General features: G+C 42.0%; 1 protein-coding gene across 1 annotated transcript in view; it reads left to right on the top strand.

Annotated features, from left to right (window-relative positions):
• Positions 1-3564: 3564 nt before the first annotated feature.
• Positions 3565-15293, top strand: part of col1a2 (collagen, type I, alpha 2) — a 29931-nt gene continuing 18202 nt past the window's right edge. The window contains exons 1-15 of the mRNA XM_079523160.1: positions 3565-3699; positions 4264-4347; positions 5279-5332; positions 6363-6407; positions 6516-6569; positions 6775-6828; positions 7366-7419; positions 7793-7846; positions 8825-8878; positions 9153-9197; positions 9589-9687; positions 10359-10412; positions 11476-11574; positions 12628-12672; positions 13071-13169. Coding sequence (XP_079379286.1) covers positions 5330-5332; positions 6363-6407; positions 6516-6569; positions 6775-6828; positions 7366-7419; positions 7793-7846; positions 8825-8878; positions 9153-9197; positions 9589-9687; positions 10359-10412; positions 11476-11574; positions 12628-12672; positions 13071-13169 — 759 coding nt within the window. The 5' untranslated portion in view covers positions 3565-3699; positions 4264-4347; positions 5279-5329. The remainder of the gene's footprint in view (positions 3700-4263; positions 4348-5278; positions 5333-6362; positions 6408-6515; positions 6570-6774; positions 6829-7365; positions 7420-7792; positions 7847-8824; positions 8879-9152; positions 9198-9588; positions 9688-10358; positions 10413-11475; positions 11575-12627; positions 12673-13070; positions 13170-15293) is intronic.

The following is a 15293-nucleotide window of genomic DNA, read 5'->3' as shown; positions in this document are numbered from 1 at the left end:
CCCAAAGGATACAATTTGATTTAGTATAGGCTATCCATGAGGGAGAAGCAAGCAACGTTGACCAAAAAGTTGTTATGGCTTTGAAAGAAACATACCGTAGTCTCTTTCCTTAACATTTAATGTTTTTTGGAGCTATAGATTTGGGTTAAAGCTGTGTTATTACTCCCTATAGATTCCTACTGGGATGAAAAGTTTGGGGCGTTGTACACATTGTTCCATCCAGGCGTTCAGAGGATGAAGCTCTAGTATTGTAGGGAACAGCTTACGTCGCCCCCTGGCGGCCGTGGTTGCGAGCATCCTTTTTTGGGGGGGCATCAATTAGATTTTCTCCTCCAACAGACAGATCCAGTTATCAAGACAAAGCATAGGCTGAAATGACACGTTGTGCTAAAATACATTACAGTGTTATTGTTTAGTGCCATAATGGGGCCTTTTCTATGTCCTTCTTTAGTTCATATGGTCGTACCAGAGTTAGTGGTCATAGTGATGTATTAATAATTAGATTATAATTTATGCAGATGTCTTTATATCTTTAATAATTAAAGGCAGCTTCACCAATTTCAGCATTCTACTTCAAAGTAGGGATGATTCTCTTTGAATACTCAAGTGCGCCGCCTTGTGGTCTAGTCTGGGCATGAGCCATGAGGCCTCAGCCATCAAGGGCTAGGCCCAGTCCAAATATAGCACTACCCAAATGAGCAACATAACTGTAAAAGAAAAAAATACCTGTTCATCACTCTCTTATAAGGCATAACGGCAACAGTTGTTTGGCCTAATTGAAAGCTATTGTCAATTTTCTAATTCTGATTTATTTTACCCTATTGGCCTGAATATAAGACTAAGACTTTTTTTCCAATGGAGATATCCTAAAAAACTGGGTCGTATTATAATTGGTGACTAGACTATTTTACTTTAAATGTTCTTTTTCCACAAATGAGTCTTTAAAAATGGGGGGTCGTCTTACAATCAGAGTTGTCTTATATTCGGCACATTACGGGTTTTTAGATCTAATCTGGCACTTTTCCAATAGTTACAGGACAGAATAGACTCGATGGCAGAGTATTATATGCAGCTGTTTATACAGTAGTTAGTTGTTAACCACATCCTACTCCAAATGCTGTATTTCTTATCATGTTGGTGTATCAGTAGACCCACAGGCATAATAACATACCTGCCTGGGCCTGTTGGCAGCTGGAGCTTCTGATTTGTTTTCATGGACCCGAATGGAGCATTCCAACTGATTCAATATGAATACTGCAAACATTTCATCAGACAAAATTCAACCCTTAAAACCTGACCTTTTGACCTAACGTCTGGAGGATATAGGACGGTCACTGCCTTTAAAGATATGACGCAAGAATGTGTGTGAACATTCTAACCTGAAATGTATACAGCACCAACAGCCACAAATGATATTTACGCAATGTAGAGGCTCAGAATTACGCTTGATTCGGTCAGAAGACAACGGCCACCTATAGGAACGTCTGACAAAATGACGTCACGCGCACGTCACACTTTCGTCACGGCTGTAGCTACGTTGAATGCTCGCAGTGCCTTTGCTCCAAGGAACGCGTGAGGCCTTTACGCGTCCACAATGTCCCCTTTTATTGTCTATCGCAGTGGTTCTCAAAGGTTTTCAATTTCAAGGAGCCCATAAGCGACCATTTTGGTTCCATTACACTCTCTTGAGTTTTACAGACCTGACCATTTGGATTCCCCTCAAAGGAACCCCGAGGGTCCCCGGACCCCACTTTGAGAACCACTGGTCTATGGATATGGCAGATGCGGCGATTTGCTAGATGAAGGAGCTACTTTTATGCTTTCAATAATGTATGCTCCATATGGACTGGTTTTCCAATGTGGGCCTATAGCCTAGTGCAGGCTATCATTCTCCAGAATGTTTAAGTGTAGATAAGTGTATTTCTGTGATGCCCCTGAAATAGAAGCCTATTCTAAAGGACGAGACCTATAGATGTCTAGATGCCGTATGATTTTGTTTTAAGCTGATTATGTCCTAAAAATGTTAAATGTTCTAACAAGAGTATCCATTTTCTCTCTCCCCCTTCCCTTCTCTTCCTTCTCCTACAAACATCACAGACGGGGTTAGTACATATTACATAATGCATGAATTTATCAAAAACAAATTGTTCAGTTTTTACCTTTCTTTGCTGTCTCCTGCGTTCCATGCATCCATAACACGCACTGAAAAGACACTTTGCCTAAATCTAATCTCAGCAATTTGAGCGACTTCGGCGATAGCAGAGCATTTATGAATACTTGAACCAAGTTACTTCTCCCCCAGTCCTCTCCCTTCCTGTTCATGAATAGGTGAGGGTCTCATTGGCTACAGTTAATGTCAGTGAAAGCTAAAACCTGCCCGTAAGGGGGTACTCATGGGGCCTGGTACAAAGGATCCTTTCTGAGGACAGGAGAGAGAGGGGCAGGGTGAGATTGCCCCCTAACAGCTGACGTTTGGTCAGTTCTGCTTCCTCCCCAGCGCCTTGGTTTGGATTGGATTTTAGAGGAGCAAGCTGGTCTCAGAGCAGTGTCTGAAAAGAGCAGCCTGCATCCAAAAAGGGGGAGAAAGTCATTATTAAACTGAAAATGTAACCCGGGAATTGATCAGACATTCCACCATCTCACATTGCATAATGGGAGATCTGTTGTTTTGCCATTCTTATGCATTGGATTGAATTGACAGATCAGGCATAGAATGTAGCTTTATTCGTTTAAAATGCTCTGCTCGTGACTGAAATTGCTTCAAATTACTAGCAGCATCCTGGTGTCTTTAAAGGGCAGCGGGTCATGTTTATCATGACTATGTTTACCTGTAAACAGTAGCCACGTGGCTTCTAATGCTGCTGGTGGCATGGCCTCGTCATGATACACCTGTAACTATGACAATGGCAATTATTGATTATTTATGTCATTTACACAGTTTTAATAATTGTAAAGCAGGTTTATGTAGGAGCATGTGCTAATAGGCTATCCATTCATTATTACCATTATTATGTTGTGTAATGATAACAGGACATATTTAAGACACAATGATGAATGGTTGATGCAGCATGCACATTAAATGACACAAGAAAGGCACGCTGAAAAGACAGAATAAATAAATCTTGCATTTATTTATCTTCTTTTCTATTCAGGAAGGACCTCAGGTGAGCACAAATACCTTCTTATGTGTCATTTAGCATCCAGAGTGTCGCATTATATTGTAAGAATGAAGCAGTTTAGGCCAGCAAAAGGTTAAAGTTCATCATTGTGATGCACTGTAAGGCCTATAGTCTTGTGGAGTTGATTGAACTGTGTTGTCTTTGTCTTGCATGCCTTCTGATTACATGGTGTGTTTACAGTACGTGCACATGTAGTGGACACCTTCATGTAGTGGCCTTGAGACAACAACCTAAGCCTAATTTATACTCCGTAGTACGACTGTGTCTGCCTCATTCTTAGCTTGAAAATCAGTTATTGTCGGATTGTCAGTTAAGTGACACGGTCGTATGAACGAGTATGAATTTCGGTTTTAGGTGTAGGTTTAGGTGAGTCGTACGCGTATAGTGGCATGCTTTGCTAGATGCACGTGGCATTGATGTGTTTCTGAAGTTGTAAGCTGCTTTGTGGTTGGGCCTCATTGGGTTTTGTTTTTCCACATCATAGGGACCCAGAGGTGACAAAGGGCCTCGAGGAGACAAAGTAAGTTGAAAGAAAACCGTACTACCTTTCAGTTAAACAAATCTGAATCACCATGCTGCCCACATGAGCTGTTGGTGTGGCCAGATCGGCCACTAGAGCTTCTCATGTGGTCTGCTCTGTATATATGTTGCGTACTTGACGTGGCGTCGCGTGACGTCATGTGACCTGTCAACGCCGATAGGACACGCCCCTTTGTTTACATGCCACCCATAGCCCCATGGCTCGGTGTCAATGGCAGGTGTTTCAAAGAAAGTGGTATTTTATTCAAACTGTATTACCAATTATCCCAAACGTGGTCATTCCTTTACAACATCTTGACCTAATTCACTTCTTTGACAAATATTTGTGCTTCCTTTTGCCCACTTTTGCTGAATTAAGATAGATAAGATACAGCATTGGTAATACGATAATCTCCAACAGTGAGATTTGTCTGATTTACAACAGATACCTCATAATTTACAGTATACCCGCTTTCAATCTCACATAGTTTAACGTCTCACTATGGTAGGTAGCATCATAAGCCTTCAGTAACCGTTTACTGACGACGTCGCCTATGTTTTGCAGGGGCCTCAGGGACCTAACGGAAGAAATGGAAACGACGGACTCGATGGACCCCCCGGCCCCCCTGGACCCCCTGGACTCGGAGGAGTAGGTTTCTTGTCTTCACTTCACAAAACACCCTGTAGCTTCTCTCTGCCTCTGGGTCTGTCCCAGACTTGGGTCAGATGCATTGTCTTAGTTGATATATGGCATGCTGCTCCTCCTTCCCCTGTGTTATACAAATCCAGCCGAGCACTGAATATGTGAATAATAATCTATATCTGAACGATGTATGTACTACTGTATCAGTATGTATTTGGCCCATCTATGGCTCAGACCAGGATGCTGGCCAGGCTGTGAGTAACATGATCACAGTAGCAATATGGAACATGATTTGGGAAATAGCAGATCTAAGCGCTGTAGAAAGAAATGTGGAAACACGTTGAAGGGGATCATATAAGTTTGCCCATAAAGCACATTCCAAACACTTTGTATTTCAGTAGCTGTTTGCCCCGCCCACTATGTCATTCATGTCTTAACCTGATGACCTTTGACCTTTGACCCCTCCTTGCCCCCTTATGACCTCCGTAGAACAGGATTAAGGTCATTAGGGTGAGGGTTCACATACAAGGATTGCATACTGTAGTTACGAGATTAATTTAATTTCAATCTAGTTGCCCATCATTTTGTACCCAGCAAAATGCATGAAGGAAAGGTTGGAAAAAGGCCATTTTATAGCAGATTATTGCAGACATTAATAATTAGCTAAACGTGGAAGTTATTTCAACTGTTAAGCTATATGCCTATATAGAGTCATCACAGATATGTGGATGAAGGGTTAAAACATTTTAACATATTGGGGGCGCTACTTAAATATCCATTCATGACTGGAAATGACCAATTAATAATCTACAAGTAAAAATAAGTATTTTAGTGAACACGTGTTTTCGAAGCAACAGTAGTTGGGTATTATAGTAAAACATCTAGTAATTACTATGTATTTTACTTATGTATGTTTTGTTTTGTGCCTGGCCAACAGAACTTTGCTGCTCAGTACGATGGTTCCAAAGCACCTGAAAGCCCAGGCCCAATGGTGAGGATCACACACACACACGCACACGCACACACACACACACACACACACACACACACACACACACACACACACACACACACTCCCGAGAGTTTAGAAATCACACCCGTTTGAACTGTGAAGTGAGGGGCACTCTTATTATACATCATCGTCTACACATGATGTAATTTCTTCCTTCATTGTCAATGGCATTTAATGTTTGAGTTGCCACATATTTACGTCATATTTGACGGACATTTGACCTAATTTCTCCTTTCATTGTCAATGGCAAATATTGAGACAAAAGTGTGTGGACAAAAACTGTATATAGGAGGGGCTAAAAATCACACCCGTGTGAAGTGAGGGGCGCTCTTATCATCAATCGTACATCATCATACATCATCTCATTCCGGCCAATAACAATTTGCGTCCTCACCTTCGTCATCAATGTTTGTGTTACGCAATGTTTGTGTTTACACCCACCAAAGCTGGACATAGGAGATGTACCTATAGGGCTTTGATGTGTCCATTCATTGTCAATGGCATTTAATGTTTGTGTTAGGACAAAGTTTGTGCACACCCACCAAAGCTGGACATAGGAGATGTACCTATAGGGCTTTGATGTGTATGCCTACAGATTAGCTTTCTAACGAAGGAGTCCCAGGTAGAAATTACACACAAAACAGTCACATAACTTCACAGTTCTAAAAGGTTTCAGGTTTTAGAAGGTTCTGGTTTACCTTTCGTAGTCGACAAAGAGCCTCATGATCGCACATGTGTACACACTACGATACTGATTTATCCCACCTGACACTCCTGATATTGTGAATATGATTTAGGATATAATTAACTTATGATGTGTCAAATGTGTTTGTTTGATTGATTGATTGATTGATTGATTGATTGATTGCTTCATTGATTGGTTGCTTGATTGGTTGCTTGATTGAATGGTTGGTTTATTAATTATATTAACAATTTCTCTGCTGCAACAAACCGGATTATGAATATTTGGCAATAAACACCTTGAACCTTGAAATGTGTTTCTCCATAGGGACTGATGGGAACTAGAGGCCCCAACGGACCTTCCGGACCTCCTGTAAGTACACACACACGCACACGCACACACAAACAAACACAAATCCATGTCCCATTCTGTTTTCTATGTCATGACTGATCGACTGATGTGTCTCTTGCTCCTAAACAGGGACCTCAGGGACACACAGGACATGCTGGAGAGCCCGGAGAGCCTGGACAGTCTGTAAGATCATCCTCCTATGTCGTTAACCATTTCTGCTTTACCTTGGAACTGATACGAATGTTAGTTTCGCATGTAGTTTAGGATGGCGAAGCATTGAGGCTAATGGTAATGTGACGACGGGGATTGTACATGTACATTCCTCAATGCATTTTGATTTCTAATCTGTGAGAGAGAATTCAAGCAATTCGTTTTTCCCTCCCCAAAGGGCCCCGTTGGTGCTCGTGGACCCCCAGGACCATCTGGCAAGGCTGGTGAGGATGTAAGTATCCTTGTTCTGTCACCATTTCATCATGTCCCACACTTTGACCCACCTTTTCAGACTCCATCATGGCCCATAGCACTTATCCTACCCCCTTAGATAGCACTTTTTTGACTAGCATTTGAAACAGACTTATAGCATGTCATGTAGACAGCACAATAATTGCATTGTATGTAGTCATAGCACATCATAGTACATATGTATAGCATAGTATAGTATATATGTATAGTGTCATTATATAGATATGTTCTAATTACGTTCTTAGCTTACGCATGTTTCTTGATAAATGCTTTTTATATATGTGATGTATTCCCACACTTTTGTTCTTGCCTAATGTAAATCGCTCTGGATTAAGAGCGTCTGCTAAATGCCTAAATTGTAAATTGTAAATTGTCCCCTCAGTTCTTCAGTTCAAAGTCTTTAGCCGTTTTCAGACAAACCTTTCCTCTGTTATACCCTCGGAGACGGTTGGTGGTTTTTATACTATAGTCTACACTAATGTCACAATGTTAAAATGGTGTCTCTTGGCAACTACAGGGCAACAACGGCAGACCTGGCAAGCCCGGTGACAGAGGTACCCCCGGCTCTCAGGTGAGTGATAGTCCCCGAAGGACCCCAAACATTGTGCAGAATATATATTCAAAGATTTGCGCCACATTTTCACGATTTTTCTAAAATAGCAGACCTACAAGCTCGTAGCGCGCCACTCGGTGGCGCGCTATGAGCTTGTAGATCTGCTATTTTTCAATAGCTAAATTATAACATAATGTTTAAAACACCAAAGGGGTTCCCGCACAAAATGGGTTAACCTGACATCACAAAACAGCATAGTATTTGATTTGATATGCATCTCTTGGCTAGACGCACAAGCAAAGGGACAGATTGATGCCTAGTACCAACACAGGATTTGTCCTATATAGTACTAATCGTGTCAAACATCTCTTTGTGATCCGATCCTCTGCAGGGCGCTCGTGGATTCCCCGGAACCCCAGGACTTCCCGGAATGAAGGGACACAGAGTGAGTGTTGACCTCTCGATCTGCCCTGAGTGCCCTCAGGACACCCGCTCTGTACTGTACTCCTTAGCACAGATAACATTGTCTAAAATGGAGGAGGAGAGTCGTCTGTTCTATACTGTATACAGTATATAATTATTGTTTTGCTGTGGACAACACCGCCTGGACAAGCTAAAGAACTGTGGACTATGCACTTCCAGTACCAAACTTCCTGTGCACTTCCTACTTCCGGTTTCCTGATGGCGGTTAAGGACCAGGAAGTGCTCCGTGACTCCACATTGCATTTTAATTATCATTCCTATCATAGCCTTTGAATTTAATATATGGGAATAATAATTTGACATTTTACATAAACGTAATTGAATCTCACCCTCTAAATTTGACTGAAAGGACAATTGTCATAATTTGTTTTCCCTCGCTTAATAGTTATTATTATAAATAATAATTTGGCACTTTTCCATATTTGTGTTAGAAAGATTAAGCCCTTTGGACATGAATGTGTCCAGTGGATGATTTCAGAAAGCCTTTTATTGGAAACAGCACCAGATTAACAACTCGTTGCAAATCCAACATTTGAGGACACCTGCTTTCCACCAGGACTGGCAGTAATGTGCCTCCCATGAGACCAATGGTTTTTCCTATTTATTGTGATAGTTATAATGACAATTATAAAATGGTAAGCATTTTCTTTTTATACAGAAAGAAAGTGCTTCATGATATGGAGAGAAAAATAGACAATATAAAAGCATTGGTGGACATTAAGGAAATCAAAAAGAAAACAAAACGTAATGCACTCCAGATTAACCCACCTTGAGAGCATGGATTATCCAGTATAGATTCTTAGAATTCCATTGTTTGGATTATTCTTTGCATCACCATAATTGGGAGTTGTAGTCCCAAGAGCCTGTCTCCCCACCATGCTTGTAGGCTGTGTTTTTAGTCAGCTACAGCATTCTCAAACGTCTCCAATGTGTGTTCCAGGGTTACACTGGTCTGGATGGACGCAAGGGAGAGCCTGGCGCAGCTGGAGTCAAGGTAAGATATCAAAGATGCTCTAACCTCATATCCAAGTCTTCAACATTAGTTAAAAACTGTGAAAAGGTTTCATGAATCATGACACGTTCATTCTGGAGAGAAATTCTAGATCAGTGCAGTGCATCGGAAATATCTACGGTGCTGCATAAGACCATGCACACGCCATAACGATGATGATAACATTCATGTGGATGTTGACGACATATTTAGCCATAAGCAACTCAATCTATGACACCTGGTCACCCTAACTCACTCTGTCCTGCATCTCCTATAGGGTGAGACCGGTGCCCATGGTGCTTCTGGAACTCCTGGACTTGCTGTAAGTATTAGTAACAGCTATATATCTGTACATAATATCTTTGTCGTAGCTTTGTCATTTATACCCAGTTGCAGAGTATAATAAGCCAAACTATGTTATGGACCAGGCCAGGGGAAATATGACTTATTATGAGGTATAAAATACAAACAGGGTTAGACTCAGACAAAGAGGCTTATCCGATCCAATTGGTTCCATTTGTTGATCGCACCATTGTCTGTTTATGCGAGAGTTGATTAGATTTTTGATGATTGCCTTTTCATTAGACACTAGTTGATCATTCCTACCACCAGACACTTGATGTACAATACTACATTTCATTAGATTAGCTGATCGTTCCTTCCTTTGTTTACCACCAGACACTTCATGTTTTCTTCCATGTTCTCTCCTCTAGGGCCCTCGCGGTCTTAATGGTGAGAGAGGTCGTGCTGGCCCTGCTGGCCCCGCTGGTGCTCGTGGCGCTGATGGCAACGTTGGACCCGCTGGACCTGCTGTGAGTACCGTCCCTTAAGTCTGACACTTTACCTCTATCTTTAACATAGAGATAAGATAAAGCATCCGTTTCTCGTTCAGTAACCTTCCTGATTCCAAAAGGAAGTAGTCCTCATTGGTGATGATGAAATGATTACTATATTTACCTAGGGTATCTGGGCTAAGCTCAAGAACTTGTTTCCAGCCAGGCCCTGCTCATAGAACATTTCATCATAGTGGTTCAATGCCTTGTTCAAGGGCACTTTAGCGGTGGTAATTTTAACGTGTCGGACCGAACTGGCGACCTTCCGGTATCAAGACCGCTCCGCAAACCGTTCGGCCCACCGCTGCCACTTGACACATGATGTTCATGAGGCCTAGTCTGTGTTTTACCTTGAAGATTGCTAAGTGTATCCATAGTCCCGAAACTGTAGCCCCAGGTGTTTCAGGTTTTATTTTTGTCTCACCAAAAATCAAAACAAATGACGATTATTACAACTACAACCAGGTCAGAATATTCAGTGCGGAATATGCCTCAATGCGACACGTTGAGAACTTGTAGATCAGCAATTTTCACTTTTCACCGCACGACCCCATAATGTATTATGGTAGTATACTAGAAAGATGAGAATTATAACCATTGACCCTCATGTGAACTATGACCTCTAACGATATTGACCTTCTTTCTCCCAGGGTCCTCTTGGTGCTGCTGGCCCCCCAGGTTTCCCTGGCTCCCCCGGCCCCAAGGTAAGTGTGATGTCACTTCTGGTGGCCTTTCCTTTCTTTTGGGAATGGTATTAATATCATAAAATCATAAAAGCTTACGCTGCCATATACAGTATATGACATCATCATACATCACATTCCGTGCTCATCCAATCAGCTGAGCATATTCCGTGCTCAAACGGACAAACACACATACACACTAAGATGTTCATAGGAGGGGCTCAAAAAAAAGTATTGTCAACATGAATTTATGCTAGAAATGGTCCCTCATTTGCAATGGTGCCAACTTTGCCAAGCCTACCACTGAGAATACTAATACACACATGGTCAAAAGATACAAAAATAATAATATTTGAAATGTTAACATTGACAAAAGACATATTATGTCTTGATGATTTATTGAGGTCAATAATTAATTCCAAATCAAGACATGTTACTTAAATTGTCTTTATTGTTCCGTTTTGCTCATTGTATACAGTAGTATCCCCAAGGGAATAGCTACAGTAACTAGCTAGATAGCTAGACTGTCACTGTCAATTGACAGAGTTGGACCAGATTCATGCTTCATGCAGACTATATGGTATAGACATAATCTGTGGCAATATGGCACAATCACAGCCTGCACGATGGCCTCGAGTCCACTCGCAGAGACCATGACGCACTGTCAAGACCGCACAGACCCCAAGATACACCAGGCTTAAGGCAGAGGTGTCAATTCAATTCAATTCAATTCAAAGGGCTTTGTTGGCATGAGAAAACATACGTAAACATACGGAACAATACAATCAAAACAAAAAGTCATAATCTCCAATAAATCTATTTCTATCTACCGAGATCACTCGATGCTAGTGCAGGAACACACACAATGATTAGTCTTTAGTCTTTGCAGTTTCCATTGATGAGAAGTGTCATCTACAATTATATCATAGAGGGATTATATTCATATATCAGCACATTACAGGGTTTTATATCCAGTGCTGACTTTGTTGCAGTGCAGTGCAGTGTTAGCCAGCCCAGCAGGTAGTGGTACTAATATTGACGATTATAACTGTGTGTGACTGTGGATGTTTCTGCTCTGTGACAGGGAGAGATTGGCGGTGCTGGATCTTCCGGCCCATCTGGCCCTCAGGGATCTAGAGGAGAGCCTGGAAACAATGGCGCCGGTGGACCCGTCGGTCCCACTGTAAGTGTAACAGCTGATGTTGCTCATGATATGGCATTATTCTCACAGTACTGTACACGCTGGCCCTGGTACGGCTGGGAGATATTGAAAGAAATATCACTGTCTCTATCCATAATATGATGATATTTCAGAAGATGTTTATTTTCACACATTTTTAAAATGAAAATGAATAACGATGATATGATGACAAAACCGGTAGAGGCACTCAGCTCGAATGAGATCAGAAAGTTATATCATGTTACTGTAACATTTAAGATCAGGAAAAGACAACATTCAAGCTATAATATCATGATGTTATGATATGCTGTATTATAACCAAAATCTCTGTCGATATCTAGTCTCATATCACTTTAGTTATATTATATCAATATGTTGCCCAGCTCCTGGCCCTGAGTTGATTCCAACTTATTGTATTTCAGTCAGGAGTCAGGACAGACTCACGAATGGGTCAAATATATTCATTGAATATAAAATGAGCAATATATTTATTTTGTTTTCACGATTAATTGGATCCCTACCAATAGGGACTCCGAATCCCAAGAGTATATAAAAGTTGACCCAAAATGGCAGGTGGTAGCTGGGGTGGTGGAACAAGACAGCAGCACAGACAGCAGTAGGCAGCAGCCAGCAGCAAATAGCAACGCAACTTCCCCATTTAAATAGGGTGCTCTGAAGTGAATATGTGATTGGTTGAGAATTGAAGCATGGTGGTGAGATCTACCAATGGTGGGCCAGCAGCAGGAGTTACTTCCCTGACAGAATTAGCATGTACCATGCGTGAAACTAAGTATAAGATATTAATACTGTTTCACAATAGTTTATGTTATTTCTATATACATGTAGCTTGGTTGAATAGGATTTAGGATTAGGATAGGATTTAGCCCATGTTGGTAATAGTCATACTGTAATAATCAGTTGTAATCAGTGTACATACTGCACAAATGCCAGAAGACAATAATATGATATAAACGTATAACGACAATTGTTTGAACGTGGTTTAATGTTCTTTGTGCATGTTTTGACACGCTCTTATGTTCCCATTGCCTCCTGCAGGGAAACCCTGGAGTCAACGGTCTGAACGGAGCCAAGGGAGCCGCTGTAAGTATACAGTTCACCGGGGTCAAAGGTCATTTAGTAACCACATTCATGGACCTCAGCAAATAAAGTGCCCCTACCACACACACACACACACACACACACACACACACACACACGCTCTTGCCACACAATAACTCAATGGGCAAGGCTCTTAGATTGAAAGCCGTTTTGGCTGGAAACCGAGAATCAGGAAGTAAAAATCCGCTGTTTAACATGTCCCACGATTGTCATTTAATCCACCCAAAACTATACTTTTTTGTAAGCTAGGATCATATCGTTTGGAGAAAGGAGCCAATTAACACTATAACATTGAACACCCTTACCTGTGAGGACATTTAAAGTTAGGCGTGTTGATGTCTAAATGGACCTCTTGTTTTTCTCCCCTGTGTGACCTATAGGGTACCCCCGGAGTTTCTGGAGCCCCCGGCTTCCCCGGAGGCAGAGGAGGACCTGGACCCCAGGGACCTCAGGGATCCGCTGGACCAAGAGGACTTGCTGTGAGTACACATTCATTACACATGTAGGGTGCGTCTCAGGTCCTTATGCTACTCTGTCCTAGCTCCTCCATCCTCACTCAAACTGAACATAGACTCAGTCTGCCATTTTCGCTTGTTCCCGCTCGAAGGGTCTTGGAATTAGGATTGGCACGTAGCCTAGGATCTAGACTGTCATATATTTATTTTATCGGTTCTGACATTTTGTGTATCTACAGTATGACGGTCTTGGTAACGGAACCATAGAGTCCCGTAATGGCCGCAATCTTTAGCAGCGCTTATCTCCAAATTGAGGCGCAGATGAGGTGATATGAGGTGAGGCACGATGTTAGGAGTCCAATAAAAAATGAGCGCGAGGCTCCGGCTAGCAGATTAGCGTCTTTCATGATAGTTTCATGCTAGATCGACCTACGGAAACAGCATCGTCAATTTGTAGTTTTTTGTAGACTTTGCCTGGAAAGGGTTAAAGGAGTGGCTTCAAATGTGTTAAACAATACGGAATAATACGTAACGCAAAGAGCCTGTATGATCAGGTAACATCCATGGCTTTGGGTATAAAGCACTTTATATTTTGAATTTGTATAATTTAAGTAAGATGTACGAGGCTTACACACAGAACACTATTTGGGGAAAGTCACCAAGACTGTCATAGATACACGGATGTCAGAATCAATAAAAGACATCTATGACAGGCTTGATCCAAGGCTAATGTATATAAGGAGGCATCACTGGGGAGCTATGGGAAAGGAAACCTATCCCATCACTGGGGAGCTATGGGAAAGGAAACCTATCCCATCACTGGGGAGCTATGGGAAAGGAAACCTATCCCATCACTGGGGAGCTATGAGAAAGGAAACCTATCCCACCAGGAAGGCTTTCCAAGCTGTACAGCAGTGGTTCTCAAAGTCCCCTCTATCCCACTCCCCAGCTAAATGATACATACAGTTGGGTGCCACCGATATTGTCCCTTATCATTTGACCCATTTAGGCCTGACCTCAAAATTTGAAATAAATATTTTCACGATTTTTCAGAAATAGCAGACCTACAAAGCTCGTAGCGCGCCACTCGGTGGCGCGCTATGAGCTTGTAGATCTGCTATTTTTCAATAGCTAAATTATAATGTTTAAAACACCAAAATGGGTTAACTGTCCTTTTGCGCAGATCACGCAAACCTCAGCAAAAAGAAAAGGACAATATCGATGGCCTCCAACTGTAGTTAGGAACCAAATTGACCCTTATGGGTGTGTAACTCAGAGAGTGTACAAATGGAATCAAATGAACCCGTTAGGATCCATTTGGTTCCATGTGTACACTCAAAGTTCAATCGACATTGATTTTACAATATACATTGTTGGGGTCCCAGAGACAGAAAGGCCATTGCATGGGATTCCGTAGGCTAATGCATGTCAAACTGGGGGGTCCTTGTAATGAAAATAGTTGAAGATCACTGCTAGAGCCATACAAATCTTCTCTTATGGGGGTCCCTGGCATATCTTTTCAAATGGGGGTCTGCGGACTGATAAGTGTCAATTTGGGGGTGCTTGACATGAAAAGGTTTGAGAACCACTCACATGACATGTGATCACCCTGCCCTTCAAGCTGACACTATAGGCTAATGCCCCTACATCAAGCGTCAGCTGTGTTGTTGTCGAATGGACGTCGCTTAATATGACGCTTCGGAGGAATTCACGTCCCACTCCTCCGAACAACATTTCGTCGTTTCCTCTCTCCTTGCCTGCATGGTTTCCTCCTCCATGCATCCTCGGGGGAGGGACTTAAGTTGGCAAGGAAAGGAAGCAAGTGAGGGGAAATGAGGACTTTTATATAAAGGACCTGAGGCACACACCCATAGACACACACTCACGTGCACACACATAGATTTGTATATCAGATCAGTATATGTTATAGCGAAGCAGTGTCCCAGGAGGTCAGCTGGGAATCAGAAGTCTCCTCCCAGTGTCATGTGGAAGTTTCATTGAGCAAGACACTGACCGCCCCTACGTGATCCCTGGGCACTGCCCAGTAAATCTTATGCTGCGTTCACACGGGCAAATGCAAAACATACAAAGATGCATATAGCTACGTACACAGTGTATTTGTAGCTGTGTGTCTTTGTCTCTGAAGTT

This window comes from Electrona antarctica (assembly GCF_951216825.1).
Source record: "Electrona antarctica genome assembly, chromosome: 15".
In the NCBI taxonomy this organism is placed as follows: domain Eukaryota; kingdom Metazoa; phylum Chordata; class Actinopteri; order Myctophiformes; family Myctophidae; genus Electrona; species Electrona antarctica.
This window is presented reverse-complemented; position numbering and strand designations above follow the sequence as displayed.